Source organism: Leuresthes tenuis, unplaced genomic scaffold (assembly GCF_036924035.1).
Source record: "Leuresthes tenuis unplaced genomic scaffold, fLeuTen1.0.hap1 SCAF_3, whole genome shotgun sequence".
Classification (NCBI taxonomy): domain Eukaryota; kingdom Metazoa; phylum Chordata; class Actinopteri; order Atheriniformes; family Atherinopsidae; genus Leuresthes; species Leuresthes tenuis.
In genome coordinates, this window is record NW_027325357.1 from 2,828,089 (window position 1) to 2,853,384 (window position 25,296).

The window sequence follows — 25,296 nt, forward strand, 5'->3', positions numbered from 1 at the left end:
AAGAGACTCCTTCTAATGGAGTTGCTATGAACGTTATAATTATAAATCAAAGACACTCCTCTACCGGAGATACTACTGAAAAAGGACAAATGCAAACAAAACTTCACTTGACTAAATCTATGACTACAACAGAAAATCATCTCAAGGAGGAAATCATCAATAAACAAGATCTTTGATACTTAGGCTTTGGTTACTTTGGAGGCTGGAGGAAGAAAAGACAATTCAACACACTGGCAACGAGACGCAGACTAAATACACCTGAGGAACCAAGGGGAACAGGTGGAAACACTTTGGGAATCAGGGAAGACAATGAGAATAATTTCAAAATAAAACAGGAAGTGACAAGACAAGGTGCAAAAAACCTAAGAGCCTCTGTGAGACCTGACTGTAACTTGAATAAAAGAAAATCTTTCATTGTCACCTTTAAACAACAAAAACTGTGAAAAGTCTGGTTCCTGTTGCTGCTTTCAGGCATGAATTTACAGTGAAAACAGCCAGAAAGAGCCCAGAGAGGCCCTGATGCCAGATTATATCTGGGCTTGTTGCCTTTTAACCCGAGTAAAATGCGATTAGATGCTCAGAACAGAGCTTCATAAGAAGGGGACGACGAGTTGATGCAGCTGCTCTTTGAGTTCTGCTCTCATCATTCAGTTATTATGGCCACCAGCCTGCAGCAGCTGTGGTTGTAAAGGATTTGATTAACACGCCTAAGATGAGCATTTTTCTGTTTGTCAGGCAAAGTGTGAGCAGAAGGATAAAGGAGTGCACACCTGCACCTGTCCTGACGGCTACGCTGGGGATGGAAACGTCTGCTACGGACCGCTGCTGGATGTGAGTGTCCAGATTCATGTGGCGGCGGCCGAGGTCACATCGCCTCGGTTTAACATCATCACAGACAGAAAACAGACCAATTAATGCTCTCCATTACACATTCATTAGATGTTAAAGGATTTTATGTTGTGTAGTTTTGGAGATTGTGGCTTTGAAGAGATTTAAACTTTGAAGACTGTCAAAGGTCAAAGGTTACGACGGCTGTGAATCAATCCATTTAAGAATGTTTAAGTTAAAATGTTAGCGTGATGTTGGCTGTTAAAACCAAAAAAAGAGACTCAAATACAGCAGTAAACAGGATTTTGGCACAAAACTTTCTAGAATCAGTGTAATTTTTGGAGATTGTGGCTTTGAAGAGATTTAAACTTTGAAGACCACACTTTTTACTCTCCGATGTTCAGGAGCTTTAGAGGTCAAAGGTTACGACGGCTGTGAATCAATCCATTTAAGTCACAGTATGAATGTTTAAGTTAAAATGTTAGCGTGATGTTGGCTGTTAAAACAAGAAAAAGAGACTCAAATACAGCAGTAAACAGGATTTTGGCACAAAACTTTCTAGAATCAGTGTAATTTTTGGAGATTGTGGCTTTGAAGAGATTTAAACTTTGAAGACTGTCAAAGGTCAAAGGTTACGACGGCTGTGAATCAATCCATTTAAGTCACAGTATGAATGTTTAAGTTAAAATGTTAGCGTGATGTTGGCTGTTAAAACCAAAAAAAGAGACTCAAATACAGCAGTAAACAGGATTTTGGCACAAAACTTTCTAGAATCAGTGTAATTTTGGAGATTGTGGCTTTGAAGAGATTTAAACTTTGAAGACTGTCAAAGGTCAAAGGTTACGACGGCTGTGAATCAATCCATTTAAGAATGTTTAAGTTAAAATGTTAGCGTGATGTTGGCTGTTAAAACCAAAAAAAGAGACTCAAATACAGCAGTAAACAGGATTTTGGCACAAAACTTTCTAGAATCAGTGTAATTTTGGAGATTGTGGCTTTGAAGAGATTTAAACTTTGAAGACTGTCAAAGGTCAAAGGTTACGACGGCTGTGAATCCATCCATTTAAGTCACAGTATGAATGTTTAAGTTAAAATGTTAGCGTGATGTTGGCTGTTAAACCAAAAAAAGAGACTCAAATACAGCAGTAAACAGGATTTTGGCACAAAACTTTCTAGAATCAGTGTAATTTTTGGAGATTGTGGCTTTGAAGAGATTTAAACTTTGAAGACTGTCAAAGGTCAAAGGTTACGACGGCTGTGAATCAATCCATTTCAGTCACAGTATGAATGTTTAAGTTAAAAAGTTAGCGTGATGTTGGCTGTTAAAACCAAAAAAAGAGACTCAAATACAGCAGTAAACAGGATTTTGGCACAAAACTTTCTAGAATCAGTGTGTAATTTTGGAGATTGTGGCTTTGAAGAGATTTAAACTTTGAAGACCACACTTTTTACTCTTCGGTGTTCAGGAGCTTTAGAGGTCAAAGGTTACGACGGCTGTGAATCAATCCATTTCAGTCACAGTATGAATGTTTAAGTTAAAATGTTAGCGTGATGTTGGCTGTTAAAACCAAAAAAAGAGACTCAAATACAGCAGTAAACAGGATTTTGGCACAAAACTTTCTAGAATCAGTGTGTAATTTTGGAGATTGTGGCTTTGAAGAGATTTAAACTTTGAAGACCACACTTTTTACTCTCCGATGTTCAGGAGCTTTAGAGGTCAAAGGTTACGACGGCTGTGAATCAATCCATTTAAGTCAAAATATGAATGTTTAAGTTAAAATGTTAGCGTGATGTTGGCTGTTAAAACCAAAAAAAGAGACTCAAATACAGCAGTAAACAGGATTTTGGCACAAAACTTTCTAGAATCAGTGTAATTTTTGGAGATTGTGGCTTTGAAGAGATTTAAACTTTGAAGACTGTCAAAGGTCAAAGGTTACGACGGCTGTGAATCCATCCATTTAAGTCACAGTATGAATGTTTAAGTTAAAATGTTAGCGTGATGTTGGCTGTTAAAACCAAAAAAAGAGACTCAAATATAGCAGTAAAAAGGATTTTGGCACAAAACTTTCTAGAATCAGTGTAATTTTTGGAGATTGTGGCTTTGAAGAGATTTAAACTTTGAAGACTGTCAAAGGTCAAAGGTTACGACGGCTGTGAATCAATCCATTTCAGTCACAGTATGAATGTTTAAGTTAAAAAGTTAGCGTGATGTTGGCTGTTAAACCAAAAAAAGAGACTCAAATACAGCAGTAAACAGGATTTTGGCACAAAACTTTCTAGAATCAGTGTAATTTTTGGAGATTGTGGCTTTGAAGAGATTTAATAGTCTCACCACACTTTCAAAGGTCAAAGGTTACGACGGCTGTGAATCGGTGCAGAAGAGTTAAAACTTTGCCCGGGTCCATTTAAGTCACAGTATGAATGTTTAAGTTAAAAAGTTAGCGTGATGTTGGCTGTTAAAACCAAACAAAGAGACTCAAATACAGCAGTAAACAGGATTTTGGCACAAAACTTTCTAGAATCAGTGTAATTTTGGAGATTGTGGCTTTGAAGAGATTTAAACTTTGAAGACTGTCAAAGGTCAAAGGTTACGACGGCTGTGAATCCATCCATTTAAGTCACAGTATGAATGTTTAAGTTAAAATGTTAGCGTGATGTTGGCTGTTAAAACCAAAAAAAGAGACTCAAATACAGCAGTAAACAGGATTTTGGCACAAAACTTTCTAGAATCAGTGTAATTTTTGGAGATTGTGGCTTTGAAGAGATTTCAACTTTGAAGACTGTCAAAGGTCAAAGGTTACGACGGCTGTGAATCCATCCATTTAAGTCACAGTATGAATGTTTAAGTTAAAATGTTAGCGTGATGTTGGCTGTTAAAACCAAAAAAAGAGACTCAAATACAGCAGTAAAAAGGATTTTGGCACAAAACTTTCTAGAATCAGTGTAATTTTTGGAGATTGTGGCTTTGAAGAGATTTAAACTTTGAAGACTGTCAAAGGTCAAAGGTTACGACGGCTGTGAATCAATCCATTTAAGTCACAGTATGAATGTTTAAGTTAAAATGTTAGCGTGATGTTGGCTGTTAAAACCAAAAAAAGAGACTCAAATACAGCAGTAAACAGGATTTTGGCACAAAACTTTCTAGAATCAGGAAACGAGTGTCGAGCATGACTGCTTTTCAACAAAAGAGGAGAATGTTTGTTGCTTTTAACTGGTTATATGACCCCCCCTCTCTGTTAAAAGTATTAGAAATGATCCAAAAAAACATCTGTCTGAGTTTCTTCTTAAAGACTCCAAAACATCTGTTTTATTCCAATATTTTGGGCCTCGAGGGTCAAAGTCTGACCAGATGAACCTTTTCTTCTCACTCTGAGCCCTGAAAGGGTTTGTTTTTGTGATTCTCTTTTCTAACTGACCCAAGACATCAGGCAGATACATACGTGTACAATTAAAGGTCTGGACCCCGGCAACCAAATAGAATCTGAAGGATTTGGGTCCTACATGTATTCTGAACCTATTTTGTAAGCTTTCTGCTGCACCGTAGCATTAAGTTTTGGGTTAATCCAGGGGTCGGGAACCTTTTTGACTAAGAGAGCCATGAAAGCAAAAAATTTGGAAATTCATTTCAATGAGAGCCATATAATATATTTTAAAAGTGAATTCAACTAAATGTCAGTATAATAAGCCTCTGAATTTATTAGCATATTATATTAGCATACATTAGCATATTATTTATTAGCATACTCGCCATCTGTGAATGGTTTTCCGTTCCTCACTATTGCTAAAGATCCAGCAAAGCTAGCAGAATTATAGCCACCTTGCCGGGTTGCTGCTGGCTGCTTGTACCCTGCTCAGTAGCTCTAGCTTGTACCCTGCTCAGTAGCTCTAGCTTGTACCCTGCTCAGTAGCTCTTGGCTCGCTTTCTTTCTGCTGTCTCCTGCCGGGTATTTTGATGCAAAGGTAGCATGGCGCGTGTCGAAGTGCCGCTTTACATTCGACCGTTTCATCGATGTAATTTTGTCTTTGCAAATTAGACACACCGCAGAATTTGCTCTCTCCACAAAGGCGAATTCTTCAGTCCATTCGGCCTGAAATGTACGATACTCTGTTTTTCTTTTCGCCATCTTCTTCGTCGAAGGGTTAGCTTTGAGCTAATGACCGAGCAGACTGATTCAAAAGGGGCCGTTTACCTGTTTTACGCTGCCAACGTAGTCCAGTATCATCCAATTAAAATAATGGACAATTGCTCCTGCAGCCCTGAACAGGACATGAAAAATCGATGGATGGATTAAAACAAGTGAGAATATTTTGTTTTATCTGCGATGCAATCATCAAAAGAGCCACACCTGGCTCGCGAGCCATAGGTTCCCGACCCCTGGGTTAATACCTTAATAACTGCCTTAAATAGCATAATAACTGTGTGTTTGTGTGTTTGTAGGAACTGGACACGAACCCAAAGCTGTACAGTTTCTACCGACTGACTCAGGTCTGTAAAATCTAGACTTATTTCTACCGGATTGCCTCCTAACCTTCACTTTAAGCTCTTTGCAGAACGCTGGCAGAGCAAACTCCCTCCTGTGGGGATTTATTTCACATCTGGACATCTGACTGTGAAGCAGTTTCTTTGAATTCACTCTCAGGGTTGTGTTTGATGTCCGTTTGCAGAAGTTCACTCACATCTCTGAGGACCTGAGTGGGAACCTCACACTTTTGGTTCCATCTAGAGAAGCTCTGAGGAACATGAGCTCCGCTGAGGATACTTTCTGGACCAGCCGGCACCACCTTCCTCACTTCCTACGGTCAGCGACCTCACGCACTCTCTGACTAATCCCTGAGCTCAGAATCGTGCTGTTGGTGGTGGAAAAAGTAGAAACTTGTTGGTTCTTCCTGGATGCAGGGCTCACATGCTGCAGGGAATCTACACCGTGGAGGATCTGGAGAGTTTGGTTGGCAGCAAGCTTCCCACCCTGAACCCATCCACCCAGTGGGAGATCAGGAACAGCAGTGGGGTAAGAATGAGATGTTCCAGTTCATCTTCAGACCTGGACCATCCTAACGGTCATCAGTTTATCTGTCCCCGTGTTCGGCATCATTAACCTGTTGAAAGATCTACATCCGGTTCAGCTGTTTGGTCCAGATCTGCGTCAGGAGTCTGTTCAACGATCATAATTTAAAATCTATTCATGACAAAACCTTAAGATTTATCTTCAGCCTCCTGTAACTATCAGGGCTGAAAAAGTAATGTGTCACTAACCAGATTAACGCCGGTGTGTAAATGTGACCACAGGTCCACTCTGTACTGTGGGAAAATAAGAAGGGATGTAGCCTATTGTTGTGGACTGGAGTTAAAGGGGAACTCCGCTATTTTTAAACCTTATTTCTGGCATGAAATACGTTCATCTGCTCACCGAGAACAGTTTGGTGAAAGTCGGCGTCCTTCGGAAGATATTTAGATAACTGGAGATCCATATAACGGAGTGAACGGGGCTTAGAGGATGCAGCCTCTAAATAAGGCATTATCTGTCTTTATTTCACCAATACTTTAACGCACGATGATGTCATCCAAGCCCCCTGAGAGCAGATATTTCCCTGGAGGACAACAACACAGCAGCTATGAGCTAACAGAGCTATAGCACACGTTCATTCATTCATTCTTCTTAAAGTATTGGTGAAAGTATTTTCTTCCTCCTCCTTGTTCCTCCTCCTTCTTCCTCCTTCCTCTTCCTCTTCCTTCCTCTTCCTCTTCCTCCTCCTCCTCATTATCCTTCTTCCTGCTTTTGTCCCTCTTCTTCCTCCTCCTCCCTCCTCTTAGAGAGAATTTCCCAAACTGTTTTTCTTTGATATCTCAAATGCTTTAAAGCAGATTTAGCATCGTGTCTCATTTACAGAATAGTGAACATCTTTCTCAGCTCGACCCTCAACTGCAGCCACTTTTAATGGTTTCCTGATCAGCCTTTTCCAGTGAAGCACACCTTCACACAGCTGTGCTTCCCGGTCTGTACACGGTGCAGTGAACCGCTCGTTATTAAGAAATAACTCAAACATTTCTTTGTTTGTTCCAGGTGATTAAAATTGGAAACGCCTCCATCATCGCTCACAACCTGCTGGCGATCAACGGTTACATCCACATCGTAAACCAGGTACAGGTCCATCTGTGAAATGTCAGCTTAACTTTTACTTTTAAAGCTCAGGTGACTTTATCTGCGGGGTATTAAAAAGTCTTAAAACGTCTAAAATCCAATCATTTGAATTTAAATGTCTAAAATGATCTTAAAATTTCATAAAATGTCTTAAATACGATTTTCAAAGGTCTTGCAAATGTATTAACGTTACTTTTATTTAAAACAAATATATTCTCTGTCATAGCGACAAGCTGCTGCTGCATATGAGCAACGTCCCGTTAACGGTGTATTTTCCTCTGGATTCCACTCAGGAAACGAGATCAGCCTCAGTCACAGTTTATGCTTCAACGTCATTTCGACGACGTAGCTACGACTCTGCTAGCGTCCTTCTGTTCTCCGCTAAATTCCTTCTGTTCTCCGCTAGCGTCCTTCTGTTCTCCGCTAGCGTCCTTCTGTTCTCCGCTAGCTTCCTTCTGTTCTCCGCTAGCTTCCTTCTGTTCCCCACTAGCGTCCTTCTGTTCTCCGCTATCTTCCTTCTGTTCTCCGCTAGCGTCCTTCTGTTCTCCGCTAGCTTCCTTCTGTTCTCCGCTAGCGTCCTTCTGTTCTCCGCTAGCTTCCTTCTGTTCTCCGCTAGCGTCCTTCTGTTCTCCGCTATCTTCCTTCTGTTCTCCGCTAGCGTCCTTCTGTTCTCCGCTATCTTCCTTCTGTTCTCCGCTAGCGTCCTTCTGTTCTCCGCTAGCTTCCTTCTGTTCTCCGCTAGCGTCCTTCTGTTCTCCGCTATCTTCCTTCTGTTCTCCGCTATCTTCCTTCTGTTCTCCGCTAGCGTCCTTCTGTTCTCCGCTAGCGTCCTTCTGTTCTCCGCTAGCTCCCTTCTGTTCTCCGCTTGCGTCCTTCTGTTCTACGCTTGCGTCCTTCTGTTCTCTGCTAGCTTCCTTCTGTTCTCCGCTAGCGTCCTTCTGTTCTCCGCTAGCTTCCTTCTGTTCTCCGCTAGCGTCCTTCTGTTCTCCGCTATCTTCCTTCTGTTCTCCGCTAGCTTCCTTCTGTTCCCCACTAGCTTCCTTCTGTTCTCCGCTAGCGTCCTTCTGTTCTCCGCTATCTTCCTTCTGTTCTCCGCTAGCGTCCTTCTGTTCTCCGCTAGCGTCCTTCTGTTCTCCGCTAGCTCCCTTCTGTTCTCCGCTTGCGTCCTTCTGTTCTACGCTTGCGTCCTTCTGTTCTCTGCTAGCTTCCTTCTGTTCTCCGCTAGCGTCCTTCTGTTCTCCGCTAGCTTCCTTCTGTTCCCCACTAGCTTCCTTCTGTTCTCCGCTAGCGTCCTTCTGTTCTCCGCTAGCTTCCTTCTGTTCTCCGCTAGCTTCCTTCTCGGCTAACAAGCCGAAAACGAGCTTTTACAACAGACACACTGTTTGGTATTTTCTCTGTGCTACCAAACATTTCAGACATTTTTCCTCTTTTTCTCCCATTCTCTGCTACAAACGTGCGCACGTTGTGCGACAGTAATAACTCTCCGTGTAAACCCTCGATTTGCCAACATTTGTAACAGTGACTTTTTTTAAGTAAAATCAGTTTCTTGAAAAGGATTTGGATTCATAAAAGGATCCATTCTTTAAATTAAAATGCAAAAAACGGGGGGTCTCGTCTCCAAAGTTAACAGTAGAACAAATATTAGTTCACAATAAAGAGGCTTCTGGTGTTTTTAGTCAGGTTCAACAGTTTGTATTCAATGTGAAAGAGCTGTTTTGAAAAAAAAAAGCTATATTTGCAAGTAATTCTTAGCCTCTGAGTTTCCTTCAGACCTTTTGTCCTTTTTTGCCAGTATGGTTGTGAAATGGGTCTTAAATTGTATTCATTATGGTCTTAAAAAGTCTTAAATTTGACTTGTTGAAACCTGTTGAAATGTTTACATCAGTTGTTGTTGTTGAGGAAATCGTCGGCTTTTTAAAGGCATTTATCTTAGATTTTTTTACCTTTTGCTGTTCAGTGAAAACAACATCCATGTTTTTAGATTTTTAGTTCTGAAATATTCATCTTAAATAAAAAGAATGCCTTTAAATTGGTTCCTTTTGTTCTTTTAAGATGAGTTAAGTCGGCTTGTTTCCATCCTTCATGTGTTGTGTATCAGGTTCTGACTCCATCTTCCTCAGACCTCCCACCAGAACCTCCGACTCTGATGGCCTTTCTGAACTCCTCGTCCGACTTCGCTCTGTTTAGACATTACGCTCTGGTGAGAAACCTGGCTGAACACTTGCTGCATTGTGTTTTTCTGTGTGTTTGGAACAAATCGTTTAATCTTATCTGTGTTGTGATTTAACTGTAGATGTACAATCTGTCAGAGCGCCTGGGTAATGTGGATTTCACCATCCTGCTGCCGACAGACGAAGCCGTCAGGAAACACCTCAGCAGGACGAACTCCTCCGTGCTGGTAGGTCCACGACTTCAGGAAACAGTCAGAAAAAAATAACCGACTAACTGTTATTAGATAATCGAATTCCTGGCGCTGCCAGTGCACCTGCATCACAGACCTGTAACTGTCCATCTGACTAACATCTCATCCAAAATACAGACCAAACACAGCGTCGTTCAGGGACGGCTGGTATAATTGGGCTAACAGGGCTCAGCCCTCCCTACAATATTCAATAAAAATTAGAATATAATATATAAATATTTCAATAAAAACTTTAAACAAATTGTTTTTTAATTCTTGATCAGAGGCGGAGCAAAATCTGAACTGAAACCCATGAAATCGGTGAAAACGGGCTAATTATCTACAGCCCAAGCGAAGCAGCTCAGTTACACTTGACTTTTCTTCAACATTTGATTGACAGGTTGCAAGTCCCGCCCCCTCCATTTGGGCTAAATCTGTACAGCCCAAAGCCAGCAGATTTGGGCCAATCACAGACGACTCTACTTGATTGCGTGTGTCGGGCGAAACTTTGACAATGGCAGGCATCGGCGTTAACAAAGTGGATTATTTACTTTATAATCCGTTTTCTTCAATGTCCTCAGGTGAAAAAAGTAGGGGCACATCATCCAAAGGATATCCAAATTACACAGAAAGAAAAGCGCCAAAATCGTAGCTTTTGTGTAACTTTGTTTGAGAGAAAGGACTAGCTAACGGCTAATGGCTAACATTAGAAAGGCTAACGGCTAACGTTAGAAAGGCTAACAGCTAACGTTAGAAAGGCTAACGGCTAACGTTAGAAAGGCTAACAGCTAGCCTCTTGAAGCTTCTCTTCAAATAAGGTAGAAAACCACCATTCATGTCACACAGATGGAACATTTTGTGGAGTATTTCTTTTAAGGCTCTCTTAACGTCTTTCTGAAGTGTTTTTCTGGAGTTACTATTTTAGTTTTGTGCTGATGTTTGGATTATTGTGCTCCAAAGCAAATTGCAATAAACTATAGTTCAAACCAATTTTTTAGCACAAGTCTTGATTGACCTTTTTAAAAAAAAAAAAAAAAAACTATTATGGTGTGAAAGTAATCCAATTATACCAGCCGTCCCTGCATATCTCAGCCAGGCAGCTATTAACCGTTTGCAGTTAGTGCAGAACGCGGCGGCCCGGCTGCTGACTAAATCTAGGCGGCGTTGCCATATAACGTTTGTCCTGGCCTCGCTGCACTGGCTTCCGGTTAGTTTTAGGATTAATTTTAAAGCCTTGATTTGAACTTTTAGAGCGCTTCGTGGTCAGTAGCAGGTCTCTCAGGTCTGCCAACCCGGGTCTTCTGGCTGTGCCTCGAACCAGGTGCAGAACCAGAGGAGACGGAGGCTGTGGAATAGTCTTCCTCAGGACCTGAGAGACTTAGCTTTTTAAAAAACATCTTAAAACATACCTGTTCAGGCTGGATTTTAAGGAGTCGTAGTGTTATTTTGGCTGTTTCTGTCTGTTGGTTTTGTATTTTAATTTTATTTGTACCTGTTTCATGATTTTAACTTTAACGAAGGACTTTGTGGGTTTTTTTCCTCTGTGAAAAGTGCTATAGAAAGAAATTTAACTTACTTACTTATGGAAACTTTGATATTTATCATTTTGATTGAATAGGTGTCCATTTCAGTTGATGAAACATCCTGTAATGATAAAGATGCCTTTTTCCTCATGAAACCAGCTGTGATTAATAAAAACAAAACGCACCTGAACCTGTGATGATCAGAAACATCTTCTGTGTCCAGGACTTAGACGTGTTTCAGTACCACGTGATTCCCAAATTGCTGCTCTTCCCGAACAAACTGGATGACGGCATGATGAAAAGCACTCTGCTGGGCCACGACTACGAGGTCCAGTTCCACTTAAATGACAAGAACCAGGTAACAACCACCTCCTATTCAATCCGGTTCAGTCTGTTTTCTGTTAAAACGAGTTATTAATTTGTATTTCCAGTACTTTCTCTGGTGGTGTGTTCAGGAACATTGTGACAGCAAAGCAGCAGTAACACAGCAGTGTATCACAAACTTTATTTAGTAATGTAATGAGGAAAGTTCTATTTATTAGTCAATGTGAAGTTTTCTTAGTGTGTTGCCCTAAATGAAGGCAGGAAAATTACTAAGGAAGGAATAGAAGTGACATAACTTCCCTTATGAATCCTTCTGCTCATGTTTTCTCCCGTTTGATTTCCTAACAGACGCTATTGTCATGGGAGGAAAATCTATCTAAAAATACTTTGAATGATTCATGATTCTCACTTGATGAGCTTCAGCCTGTCCTGATGTGGTTTTAGAAGAAGAAAGTTAGACTTTATCAGCCCGCAGAGTGACCCGTGTCTCATCCTCTTATCCTCCAGACGGTTGTGAACAACGTTCCTCTTGACGGGACGTTCACCGAGACGCAGTATGGCGTCATCATGGTCCTGCCGCAGGTCCTCGAGGTCCGGCGCAACAAATGCAGCAAACAGGTCTTCCTGCAAGTTAATGTAAGGACGAAGGAAATGAAGGAAGGAAGGAAGAATGAGTGAAAACAAGGAAAGCTGCGAGGATGAATGAACACATGGATGTACAGTCCTGAGAGGAAGTGCACCCTCAATTATAAGGTTTTAAACATCAAGACGGGTCATAAAACTCAGTAAATTCAACCTCAGATGAACAACACGTGACATTTTATACTGTGTCATTATTTACGGAACAAAAACTGAGACAAAACACAGCAGCAGTCTGTGAAAAACTAAGTGACGATTCCAGCAGGGACATAACAGCAGCTAACATTAGCTCATAACAAAGGCTAACGTTAGCTCATAACAGCGGCTAACGTTAGCTCATAACAAAGGCTAACGTTAGCTCATAACAAAGGCTAACGTTAGCTCATAACAGCGGCTAACGTTAGCTCATAACAGCGGCTAACGTTAGCTCATAACAAAGGCTAACGTTAGGTCATAACAAAGGCTAACGTTAGGTCATAACAAAGGCTAACGTTAGGTCATAACAAAGGCTAACGTTAGCTCAGAACAAAGGCTAACGTTAGCTCAGAACAAAGGCTAACGTTAGCTCATCACAAAGGCTAACGTTAGCTCATGACAAGGGCTAACGTTAGCTCATCACAAAGGCTAACGTTAGCTCATAACAAAGGCTAACGTTAGCTCAGAACAAAGGCTAACGTTAGCTCATAACAAAGGCTAAGGTTAGCTCATAACAAAGGCTAACGTTGGGTCATAACAAAGGCTAACGTTAGCTCAGAACAAAGGATAACGTTAGCTCAGAACAAAGGCTAACGTTAGCTCAGAACAAAGGATAACGTTAGCTCAGAACAAAGGCTAAGGTTAGCTCATAACAAAGGCTAACGTTGGGTCATAACAAAGGCTAACGTTAGCTCAGAACAAAGGATAACGTTAGCTCAGAACAAAGGCTAACGTTGGGTCATAACAAAGGCTAACGTTAGCTCAGAACAAAGGATAACGTTAGCTCAGAACAAAGGCTAAGGTTAGCTCATAACAAAGGCTAACGTTGGGTCATAACAAAGGCTAACGTTAGCTCAGAACAAAGGATAACGTTAGCTCAGAACAAAGGCTAACGTTGGGTCATAACAAAGGCTAACGTTAGCTCAGAACAAAGGCTAACGTTAGCTCAGAACAAAGGCTAACGTTAGCTCAGAACAAAGGCTAACATTAGCTCAGAACAAAGGCTAACGTAACCACGAGTGCGTAAGTGTGAATGTACAAATGTTGTTTGTTCCTTTAATTCCAGCCTGTTTGTCTCTGTGTTCAGGGTAGATGTTCAGACTGTAATGGACCTCCTCGCTGCCTGTTCAACTACAAACCAGTAAGAGAATAAAATAACACTTTTGCAGCATCAAAGAAATGTTTATGGCTTCAAAAATTATCTCAGGTTGATTGATTTAGGTCATTTTAAAAGAAAGGCTCAGAAGAGTGTTACAGCTGTGCCGCTGTTCCCTTGTTTGAGTTGTTTTTAAAGTCAAAGTTCTGTTTACTTCCAGCTGCACATGTAGGCGTCTCCTAAGTGTCCTGCACAGCCTCAGATATGGCAGATTGGGATGAAAATAACACGTTTTTAATTCCCACATCTTCCCTAACTAACCTCAAACCACAGATATGGATAAGGAACGGAAAATGAATGTCAAAAATGTAAAAAGGTTGCTTTTCCTGCTTCAAAGAAGGCTGTTTTGGAAGTGAGTTGGACAAGATTTGATCAAACATTTCCAGATATTTCCAGAATAGATAAATTCTCCATCTTCCTCGTGTGGATGTCCACCACAGTTGTTGTTGTTTTGCTCCTCAGGGTTTGTTTCCAGCAGCTTTTATTCCCCTAAAAGTTTATGTTTTGCTGCTTTTCTGAAGATCGCTTCAGCTTTGCTTCGTTGGTAAATGAAAACTGTTGCTGGTGTTGTGTCACAGCTGTCCGTTTGGGTTTGTGTTCTGCTGCAGGTCAGAGAGAAGTTTGCTGCCAACATGCGGCCAAACTGTAACTACAGGAAGCGGATCGGACTCAGGAGGAAGTCTGAGCCAGGCTGCGTCGTCAAATGTCTTCGGTTAACCACGGTCAGCCGAGTTTTACCATGTTAACTTCTGCAAAGACCTCCAGTTCACCTCTGGATCTCAGAGCTTCATCACTAATGAGCTTCATCACTAAACTAATCTTAATGTTGTCCATAAATATTTTGGTAGTGACATAATTTTCTTAATTCTCATGAAATATTCCATCAGTGAGCAGTGAAGTTCTTCATTTTAATGTCCCACAAAAGGTTTTTACTGCACTTTTCACTGCTTTTTGTTTGACTCATCGAGCTGCGAGGACCCCAAAAAACCTTCAGCTTACTCCTCTTAAAGTTTCCCACCATGTAAAGGATCGTAATCAAGATGTTGGCTGTAATGCTTCCTGTATGATTTGATCGATCTGTGTCTGCTAAAACTGAAATTCACACCTTCACACATGCACTGATGTGATGAAATGTTCTGAGATGATCCAGAGGGATGCAGCTGTCTGAAGCATTTCTTCTTCAGGATATTTTTCATACCAAGAGCTCCAGTAAAATATCCGTAGGGGAGCGAAATAACTGAATATTTCCTAGGAGTGAGCCAGAGGGTCCAGTGTGAAAAGGGGGGATTCACAGGGTTAAATTACTCAGCTGTGATGAGGGTCTGAAGCTCTGAAACTACAAAAGTTCAATAAATAAACCACAAAAATCGCTTTAGATACTTCGTCTGCTGCAATCTTATGTCGTTACATGAATGTTATTTAAAATATATCATATTAGGGATAAAAATAAAATATATAGTTTATTATATGACGCATCCTCCTGTCCTCATATTTATGAATCACACTTAGAGCGACTGGATGAAAATAATCAAGTGTCGCTATAAAAGTTGCAGCTGCAAGGAATTGTGGGACAGAATTGCCTCCTTTTTATTTAGATAATTAGGGAAGCACTGGAGCTCCTCTTCTTAGTATTTATGGAATTCGAACCCTTCTGGTCGCGGCTGCTGCTCGGATACTTCGAGGCGCCCAGTTAGGACGGTGCTTATTATTTTGGATGCCTTAAGATAAAAGATTTAAACACAAAAATGGTGAAAAAGAAGCCTCATCTTTTTGCTCCACGCCCTGCCTTCTGGTTGCTGCAGACAGATGCTCCACCACGCCGTCTTCCTCATGTTTCCAGCTGTGGAAGCAAAGCTTCAGCAGAAAGTCGCTCGCTGTGAACAGCTTTAGTGAGACGGAGGGTCTCTGACAGACGCTTGTAATAAAGAAGAGTCCATTTTATTATTAATGTGGAGCCCAGAGGAGTGAACACATACAAACAGATATAAATAAATCTCATATTTTATGAATGTGTGAAAGAATTAAAGAGTTACTTTTGTCTTCAGGGCAGAATGGCGTCTCCTCTTCATCATTTTTGTAGCGATGGCGCCAGCTAACAGTGATTTAAGACCGCCGCAGGGCTTAAAAACACTGATCAGACACTCGTGTCTCTGGGTTTGTTCGTGATAACGACAGTTCGGATTGTTTGTGCTGCAGGATCATTCCTGCTGCCCCGGTTACTACGGCCACGAGTGCTTCAAATGCCCCGGAGACGTCGGCAACTGGTGCTCCAATCACGGGGAGTGTCAGGACGGTAACCACGGCAACGGAGAGTGCCGTTGCTACGAGGGTTTCCATGGCACCGCCTGTGAGAACTGTGAGCCGGGACGCTACGGAGTCAACTGCTCCTCCAGTGAGCAAAAACACACACGCCTGAACACACCGACACAGTCTCTTTTTCTGTCAACCATGTTGTTTCTGCCACAAGGGGGCGATCAGTCCCAATGAGGAGCTATTTCTGACATTTCTGAGTCACAGAACGGAACCGTTCAACTAGAAAGCTTCAGCTAACAAAGTAATATGGGAACAATAATGTTCATCTTTCAGAAAGGAACAGCAGTAACTCCTTAGAAGTTGGTGTACGTCATCTTCATTAGCTAAGCTGTTAGCGTTAGCTGCTGCTAAAGGAAGAAATAAATCAGTAAATAAACCATGAGGAATTATTTCTCAGATGCTTCAATTTCTGAGTCACAGAACGGAACCGTTCAGCTAGAAAGCTTCAGCTAACAAAGTGATGTGGTAATGTTCATCTTTCAGAAAGGAACAGCAATAACTCCTTAGAAGTTGGTGTACGTCATCTTCATTAGCTAAGCTGTTAGCGTTAGCTGCTGCTAAAGGAGGAAATAAATCAGTAAATAAACCATGAGGAGTTATTTCTCAGATGCTTCCATTTCCCTGCTCTGAAGTTCAGGCTCTGAGAGTTGGAACTGATCCTCTTTGTGGCTCAGTTCCTTCAGTCCAGCGTTGAACTGGACCAAGTTGTTAAAACAGTGGGATGAAAAGTGTTTGCTGCACATTCACAGTCTTTAGCTAACTCTGCTGGAACATTAGCCTCAGATATAGTTTATCCACTGGGCTCTTATATCCTCTGAGGCTGCTGCTGGATGGAAGATGCATGCTCCTCAGTGCAGCTGACAGCAGAACATTTCCACTAGAAGCTGGCTTCATCCGTCCAGCAGGGTGGATGCGAGTGGGCGGGGCTTAGCAGAGGAGGCGGAGCCAACTTAAGGAGTGACCTACTTTTGAAATGAACGTTAAATGAGGAACTTTGGACTGATGGAGACCTCTGAAAATGTCTACCACACCTTCCTCTCTGCTACAACTTTAACTTTGTACGTTTGTCTGCTGATTTATATTTTATCAAGTTAACCATCTGTAATAATAACAGTTTTTTTAATGATAATTAATACTGCAGGTATATCATTTACCTTCAGGGATTAATAAAGTATTATTGAAATTAACTGAATTTAACTGAATTAAACTGGTACTTAGTTTAACCGCCTTTTGTTGTGTTGCACCTCCCGTAATCCTTCATGCTGTGAGTGGGCGGGGCTTAGCAAAGGAGGCGGAGTCAACTTAATGAGGGACGTACTTTTGAAATGAACGTTAAATGAGGAACTTTGGAGTGATGGAGACCTCTGAAAATTTCTACCACACCTTCCTCTCTGCTACAACTTTAACTTTGTACTTGTTTGTCAGCTGATTTATATTTTATCAAGTTAACCATCTGTAATAATAACAGTTTTTTTTAATGATAATTAATACTGCAGGTATATAATTTACCTTCAGGGATTAATAAAGTATTATTGAAATTAACTGAATTTAACTGAATTAAACTGGTACTTAGTTTAACCGCCTTTTGTTGTGTTGCACCTCCCGTAATCCTTCATGCTGTGAGTGGGCGGGGCTTAATAAAGGAGGCGGAGTCAACTTAATGAGGGACGTACTTTTGAAATGAACGTTAAATGAGGAACTTTGGAGTGATGGAGACCTCTGAAAATTTCTACCACACCTTCCTCTCTGCTACAACTTTAACTTTGTACTTGTTTGTCAGCTGATTTATATTTTATCAAGTTAACCATCTGTAATTTTTTAATGATAATTAATACTGCAGGTATATAATTTACCTTCAGGGATTAATAAAGTATTATTGAAATGAACTGAATTTAACTGAATTAAACTGGTACTTTTGTTGTGTTGCACCTCCCGTAATCAGTCAACATTTCAAAGGTTTTCGCTGCACTTCGGGGAGATTTTCTTGCCTCGCTGCTCTTTTGAGTTGATGTCCAGTGATGTTTCGGTCCAAGGGGCCGTGCACACCTGCAGGCCGACACACCTGTGACACCAACACACTGCATGGGGCTCACAGAGGTCACTCTCATGTTGTGCTGTGTGTTACAGAGTGTGTGTGTGAACACGGGAAGTGTGAAGATGGCCTGGCGGGAAGCGGCAGGTGTGTGTGCTACAAAGGCTGGAAAGGACCTTCCTGTTCTGGAGGTGAGTTGCACAGATGCAGCAAAACTGTGACCACTCTCCGTGTTTTCTGTAACCTGTTATCTGAAACCTGTTTGTCTCAGAGATCAAGGACGACGCCTGTGGAGGTGTGTGTGACGAGAACGCCAAGTAAGTCCTGGTTTGTGGATCATGACAGTTACTCACAACTTCTCAGGCCTGAGAAAACTCTTACAAAGCTTAGAAAAGTTCTGTTTTTCGTTGGCAGTGTCAGAGCGGTGATTATTCTGCAGCTCACCGGGCACCAGGCGCTCAGTTTGTGGCCAAAACTGTAAATCGGCGCCCCGTTGGTAGCGTTTTGTTGATCTAATTGAAGCTTGCTTGTGGCGGATGATGATGAACAGGTGTTTGTAGGCGTTGGAAATGCCTGCTGTCTTCCAAAAGCTTTAAAAAGGATTTCTTTGATGATTTTGTGACCAAATATTACAATCAGCAGTGCAGGAATACCCTTAAAAGCTCGTTGTTTCTTTCCACAGTCGCCTCAGGACGGATGATTGGATCAAAGAAAAGTTTCAATGGTTTCCTTAACTCAGCATCTTTACTTTTGAATTGGCTCTGTTTGAATTGGACTCATTTGGGTTTTAATTCATTTAACTGTGTTAGTGGAGGAGTTCAAGTATCTCGGGGTCTTGTTCACAGTGAGGGACGAATGGAGCGGGAGATTGACAGCGGATCGGTGCAGTGTTGCGGGCTCTGCACCGACCCGGTTGCCGTTGCCATGGTCGCTTCAGTAAACACCGCCGTGGCGTGGTCTACGGCCGTGATGTCATCAATGATCAGCTGCACATGCGGGTCACTTCAGGAGCGTGAGCCGTTCACACAGAAATCCGTAGACGGGCCACTTTTAACTGAATTTAATTCTATTTACAGCAGTTTCTGAGTTAAAAGTTCACTTCACAGCCAGTTGGAATGTGCATTGAGTGTCTTTAAATGCTCTCTTGAAGCCGGAGGAGAGATTCGTTTGCAGTTTGTTTATATAAAGTTCTGCATCTCTGTTTCTCATCCGATGTGAAGGTTAAAGGAAAAGGTCAGAAAACCGGTATCCTCCGTGACCTGATGTGCTTTCATGGCATGTCTGCTGCTTTTAATAATGGAAATCTGTCGTACAGATGTGTATATGACCTGCTAAGGATCAACAATATCAGCAGAAGTAAATTATTTGTGCAACATGAAGTTTGAACAGTTCTTCCTGTGGTGCAGCTGTGTGACAGGACCAGCTGGATCAGCTGCTGCTTGTGTGTGTGTGGCTGGATACGAAGGAAACGGAACCTACTGCAAAGGTAAGAACATGTCTTTAAAGGGGGAACTCCGGTGTTTTTAAACCTTATTTCTGGCATGAAATACGTTCATCTGCTCACAGAGAACAGTTTGGTGAAAGTCGGCGTCCTTCAGAAGATATTTAGATAACTGGAGATCCATATAACGGAGTGAACGGGGCTTAGAGGATGCAGCCTCTAAATAAGGCATTATCTGTCTTTATTTCACCAATACTTTAAGAAGAATGAATGAATGAACGTGTGCTATAGCTCTGTTAGCTCATAGCTGCTGTTATGTGGCTACTTGCAGCTATAGGAGAGCTAACGGAGGGATTTCTACACAGGCACTCTACTGGGACCACTTCATCCACACGCCCCCCTGCAGCACAGTTTATTCACTCCGTGCTCTGTGACAGTCGGCTAACTTCACACAGAGTTTGCTGCTGATAGTTTTGTGCAACATGGCAGGATATTTATCAGATTTTGACAACGTGAACGACGACTTTGAGTAAGATGGACGTTCTTACCGGAGTAATGAAGTGGTCCCAGTAGAGTGCCTGAGTAGAATTCCCTCCGTTAGCTCTCCTATAGCTGCAAGTAGCCACATAACAGCAGCTATGAGCTAACAGAGCTATAGCACACGTTCATTCATTCATTCTTCTTAAAGTATTGGTGAAATAAAGACAGATAATGCCTTATTTAGAGGCTGCATCCTCTAAGCCTCGTTCATTTTTTTAATATATATTTTTATCTGGCTTTGTTCTTCTTCGTCTTTTATGGTTTTATGATTATTTATTTGTTTTATTGGTGGCGTTTTCTTCTAATTATTTTCATGTATTTAATTTTAAAGCACTTTTTATCTGTGACAGGCGCTATATGAATAAAGTTTACTTACTCAAAGTAATCAGATTACCCTTTCTCTGTCTCCCTCTCCCCCTCAGAGATGGACTTGTGCAGCATATCTAACGGCGGTTGTTCGAAGTTCGCCGTCTGTACGAAGGTCTCGGCTGGAGAGCGGACCTGCACCTGCACAGAGGGTTACACTGGAGACGGCGTCATCTGCCTGGGTAACTTCCTGATGCCTACGAGAGCAGAAAAAGTTTGAAAATATTCAATATACTGAGCAGCCTTTCAGCTCAATATCAATGGAAGTTTTGAAATGTCCTTAAAAGAGGTTAAAGATTGACAAAGAAGCTCCTCTGATATTTTAATTCCTGGGTTTTGCCTTTTAGGCCATTTATATATATATATATATATATATATATATATATAATACTTCACCTTAATGGTTTAAATTTCTATCCATCACATAGTTCCTGCAGAGGTTCCAGACTCATTCTGACCCCAAACATAAAGCCAGGAGTCCAAGAAATGCTGCTCACAGCTCTGAGTAAAACGGCTCAAAAGTTGTCTGATTGATCCTGTGTGCGCCAAGCAGATTTATTCTCCTCCTGTTGTCTGTTCTCAGAGGTCGACGGCTGTCTGGTCAACAATGGCGGCTGCCACAAGTCAGCAGACTGCACCAAAACAGGCCCCAACGTTGTAAGATACTCTGATGCATCAAAGTGTTTTGTCTGACTTAAACTGCAACTTTCTCCTTAAGATTTAAAGCTTCTGAGTTCTCGGGACAAATCAAACTTTCCTAAATTACACTGAACTGTCTCCAGTTCATTTCATCTTTTTATCTCGCTGAACACAGAGTGCAGACAAACCTTGTTTAAACAGTTCAATATTCAGTAAAGTGATACCTGTAATAGTATTTAATCTTTAGGCTTCGATCTTCCATCTGAAGCAGCTCCAAACTCCAAACTCTGAGGCCAACATTTTAGTCTATTAATAAGATACCAAAGAGAATGTTGACATAAAAAAAACCCGAATAACAGCCATGTAACTTAATTTAATCACTACTTTAGTGGTTTTGCTGCCTCTTCACACCTTTAAGAAATACAGGTTTGTGTTTTTTAACGGCTGTTTATTCTGGTGGAAAAGATTCAAAACATCATTAGGATGAAAAACTGGTGAAAAACACCCAGATGAGTAGAAACACTCATGATAAATAAATAAATTGGATGAAATAGAGCCAATAGATAGACAACAGTTAGAAAAAAAAAAGGAAAAAGCAGAGAATTTAACCCGAATACCGCTCATTTCTGGCATAGGAGACCACCCGACCTCAGAAATGTGCTGCTTCGAGCTCTTTTAATCTTCCATGGACAGGAAGAGCTTTAACATCAAGGATAAAGTAATAATGTGAGCTACTAACGTTTGGATTACGTAACACTTCAGCGCTAAATGCCAGTATTTGGATTAAAGTTTTTTTGCAGCTGCTTTAAAATCTTAAATAATTTTTAAAAACGTCCACTTTTTTTCCTTCATGTGTTTTTTTTTTGCACAGAGAATATTTTTTATCTGAGTTCCTCCTCGGTATAAAATTATAGATAAAACTATTCAGACATGATTAAAGTGCACAGCCCCCCCCCTCATTTCAGGGCTCCATAATGTTTGGGACAGGTGGCTTCCAGGTGTGTTTCACTGCTTCATCGGGGCAGCGATACGATACCTCGGCTTGTTTCTACAGCTTGGAGTCTGTCGTTGTTCAACATGAGGAGAGAAGTCAAGAAAGCTGTTATGAGGCTTAAAAACCAGAATAAAACCATCAGAGACGTGGGTCAAACCTCAGGATCACCCAACATCAGCTGCCTGGAAGATCATTAAGAAGAAAGAATGCTCTGGTAGGCCAAGGAAGACAGAAGAACCCTCTGAGGCCCGTCCAACGGATCAGAACCAGTCTGCAGGAGGCAGGTGTCTCTGTCAGAGACGACTGTCCTCAGAAGACTTCATGAACAGAAGCACAGAGGCTACGCTGCTACATGCTAACCGCTAGTTAGCCTCAGAGGCTACGCTGCTACATGCTAACCGCTAGTTAGCCACAGAAACAGGATGGACACGTCACAGTTCGCCAAAAAGTCCTTAAAGGAGCTGCAGAGTTCTGGAAAAAGGTGTTCTGGACAGACTGGACCCAGAAGAACCTGCATCAGTGATGGCAAGAAGAAAGTGTGGAAAACAGGAAGTGCCAAAGATCCAAAGCATAGCAGCTCCTCTGCTGAACATGGTGGTGGGGGTGTGATGGCTGCCACAGGTTCTGCGGCCACAGGTTCTGGCTGCCACAGGTTCTGGCTGCCAGAGGTTCTGCTCACTTATCTTCACTGATGATGGCAGCTGCACAATGAGCTCTGAGCTGAAACATCTGATCTGCTCCAGCTCCAGTAAATGCCTCCAAAGCTTCATCCTGCAACAAGATAATGATCCAAACATCCTGCTGAGCAGCACCAGAGTTTCTCAGAGCTGAAACATGGCCGAGCCCGTCAGCTGGTTCAGATCCAGCTGAGAAGCATTATGCATTGGTTTAAAACACGGTCATATGGGTGTGTTTTACAGATGAGTTGTTTTCAGCTCACACTCATTTGAGCCCAGCTTTCCCTCCACTCATCATCTCTTACTGTGTAAAAATAAACTCCCACAGGTGCCATATTTACTAAATCCTACCTTTGCAGGAGTATGTTTCCTGACCTGCAGGAAGAGCAGTCAGAAATCGAAGCAAAACGATCCAGGGTGTAGAAAAAGAAGCATTAAAATACAGCAAAAACCTGTAGTTTAGATGAAATGATGTTTGGAGCTGTGGACTGGTTGAGCTCAGTGGGGGGGGGCAGCTGGATGAGGTGTCTGACTGCTTTCTCTGTCGCCTGCAGACGGCCTGCAGCTGTCGGAGGGGCTTCCAAGGATCAGGGAGGTTCTGCTACCCGGTCAACCCCTGCAGAACCGTACGTCTGCACCCACCTGCTTTACTTTTCACAAGATACACGAAAGAAATGAGCGGCTGCAGTAAATTCAGAGGTTTTGAATGTTTTGTTCCGTTCTTCAGTTGAAAGATAAAGGTTTTTCTGTGCAGAACAACGGTGACTGCAGTAAATTTGCTCGCTGTGAGTACATCGGTCTGGGCCAGAGGAACTGCACCTGCTTCAGGCGACACATCGGGGACGGCTTTGACTGCCGGGGAACCACCAACAATGTGAGTCGCGCCACCTTTGGGCTTCCTGATGTCACCCTGCTGCGCCTCCTCTCACGTGACCACGCTTTCTGTCCCACAGGAGATTTACAGACAGCCGGAGAACGCCTTCTTTCAACAGATGCTGATGGTGAGTTGCTGACAGTCGGTTCAAAGTTTTGGCATCGAATTTGGTTGAAAATCTGAGCCTGACTGCACGGCGAATGGAACATTTTCTCTGAATCCATCCATCATCTGCAGTAGAGCCGCTGCTCCTCCACAGAGGAAGGAGTCAGCTGAGGTGGTTCCTCTGGTTCGGATTGGTTGGGACTGGATAGTGTAGCAGTAAGATTGTCACCCTTCATGTGGGAGATCTGGGTTCAAATCCCCTGCATGAAAGGTACTACAGTAGGGTTCCTCAGGCAAGACCCCCTTACCTGCCTATCAGTGTAAGTCGCTTTGGATAAAAGCGTCTGCTAAATACATAAACAGAAACAGAAACACATAAACCCGGGTCAGAACCAGAACCCACTGCAGGGATTATACATCCCATCTGACCTGGGAACGCCTCGGGGTTCCCCAGGAGGAGCTGGAGAGGGTCGCTGGGACTGGGTTTCCCTCTTGGACCCGTTTCCCTGACGACCCGACGTCAGAAGCAGAAGCCAGGAAGTCTTCCAAAGGCACAATGACCCCAAGCACACCTCCACATTCGCTTCGAAGGGGCTTAAGGACAACAAAGTCACGGAACCGCAGTGGTCATTAATCCTACAGAACATCTGTGGGCACATCTGGAAGAGCAGAAGGAAATGGATGGATGAATAGTTCCAAGTAATCCCACTTGCATCATAATGTCCCCAGAAAAGCACCTCTGACCGGACCCGGTTCAGGGAGGCCGAGCTGCTGCCAACACGTTGCTCAAGCTGCAGATCAGAAATGTGCAGCACTGGAGCTCAGATGCTGGTCGTTCCCCTGATCCATCGTCACAATATGTCTGTTATGAGGTGCGAATGGCGATCGCTCTCTTCATCACGGGCCCAGGTGTCTGCTGTCCGCCACTCCACCTCCCGGTGACCGGGTTCAGCGTCACCGGAATAACTCAGACTTTTTCCTTGCTGGTTTCTTGGTGGAGCTATTTATTGTGCCCCCTTTTCTCCCCACATGTGTGTTCAGTCCCAAAAATGACAGATTTTACATCATTCCCAGCCATTTTTCGCTCCTTTCTCCACCCGTCTTTCTCCATTTAAAGGGCTCCCTCTCTTAATTGAACTCCTCCCCCATAATCATCAACCTCCGGGTAACAGGTGCTCCTTATCACCTGCAGCCCACATAGATTCCCCCGATACACAGAAATACTCATACACAACCACCAACATAACAGATTTTAGATTAGCACCCATCAGTGCCAGTGATGTCCCAGTCTCCATAATTATCCAACCCCAAACCCACAGACTATGTTTATGTTTATGCATTTAGCTTTTATCCAAAGCGATTTACAGGTAGGCAGGTAGGGTTAAGGAGGCTTGCCTAAGGACCCCTACTGGAGGTAATACCATGCAGAGGATTTGAACCCAGGTCTCCTACATGGAAGGTGACAATCATACCACATACACTATCCAGTCCCTAGTAGGTCACCCCTAATAGCCTGCAGACTACAGATCAGGTCCTGGAAAATAAGGGACGGGGTCACTCCGTCACAATGTCCCTTTGTTCTGTGTGTTTCGCAGAGGACGGACTCTCCTGGCCTCTTTGATGACGGACCGTACACCGTCTTCGTCCCTCTGGAGGGAACCAACAACCAGTCCACTGTGAGACCAACACCCACCGCTGGTTGACTGTCAAATGTGGCAGAACATCACGGCTTTTCATGCTTTCATCTTTCAAATTTGTTGCCTCGTTAACAGGCTTAATTACAGTTCTGGTGCATTTTAGTTGAACTTTGTTGTTTCTTAGCTTGATTCCTGATGGTTTCGTCGTTGGGCTGCAGGTTGACGAATGGAAGAAGATGGGTTATTTCAGTCAGCTGGTTCGTTACCACATTGTTTCCTGTGAGAGTCTGACTTTCAGTGATCTGAAAACCACCGAGCGTGCAGTTTCTGTGTCGGGACACACGCTTCACTTCAGCCTGCAGCAGGTAACGCACACACACAAGTTTACAGACTCAGTTTGAGCGTTTTCAGGCTCAACAAACTGTTTCATGTTTATTAAATCTCAGAATAAAGAGCGAGAGATTGATGCTGA

The 25,296-nt window shown here is 42.5% G+C and overlaps 1 protein-coding gene across 1 annotated transcript in view; it reads left to right on the forward strand.

The window, feature by feature from the left end:
* Nucleotides 1-25,296, forward strand: part of stab1 (stabilin 1) — a 111,085-nt gene that overhangs the window by 52,696 nt on the left and 33,093 nt on the right. Inside the window, exons 27-48 of the mRNA XM_072381442.1 lie at nucleotides 736-831; nucleotides 5,267-5,314; nucleotides 5,494-5,627; nucleotides 5,726-5,837; nucleotides 6,891-6,968; nucleotides 9,067-9,168; nucleotides 9,262-9,366; nucleotides 11,116-11,250; nucleotides 11,724-11,852; nucleotides 13,138-13,191; nucleotides 13,815-13,928; nucleotides 15,403-15,598; nucleotides 17,647-17,742; nucleotides 17,823-17,868; nucleotides 18,958-19,037; nucleotides 19,955-20,080; nucleotides 20,482-20,555; nucleotides 22,763-22,834; nucleotides 22,963-23,082; nucleotides 23,162-23,209; nucleotides 24,783-24,863; nucleotides 25,043-25,189. Of these exons, the coding sequence (XP_072237543.1) occupies nucleotides 736-831; nucleotides 5,267-5,314; nucleotides 5,494-5,627; nucleotides 5,726-5,837; nucleotides 6,891-6,968; nucleotides 9,067-9,168; nucleotides 9,262-9,366; nucleotides 11,116-11,250; nucleotides 11,724-11,852; nucleotides 13,138-13,191; nucleotides 13,815-13,928; nucleotides 15,403-15,598; nucleotides 17,647-17,742; nucleotides 17,823-17,868; nucleotides 18,958-19,037; nucleotides 19,955-20,080; nucleotides 20,482-20,555; nucleotides 22,763-22,834; nucleotides 22,963-23,082; nucleotides 23,162-23,209; nucleotides 24,783-24,863; nucleotides 25,043-25,189 (2,193 nt within the window). The remainder of the gene's footprint in view (nucleotides 1-735; nucleotides 832-5,266; nucleotides 5,315-5,493; nucleotides 5,628-5,725; nucleotides 5,838-6,890; nucleotides 6,969-9,066; nucleotides 9,169-9,261; nucleotides 9,367-11,115; nucleotides 11,251-11,723; nucleotides 11,853-13,137; nucleotides 13,192-13,814; nucleotides 13,929-15,402; nucleotides 15,599-17,646; nucleotides 17,743-17,822; nucleotides 17,869-18,957; nucleotides 19,038-19,954; nucleotides 20,081-20,481; nucleotides 20,556-22,762; nucleotides 22,835-22,962; nucleotides 23,083-23,161; nucleotides 23,210-24,782; nucleotides 24,864-25,042; nucleotides 25,190-25,296) is intronic.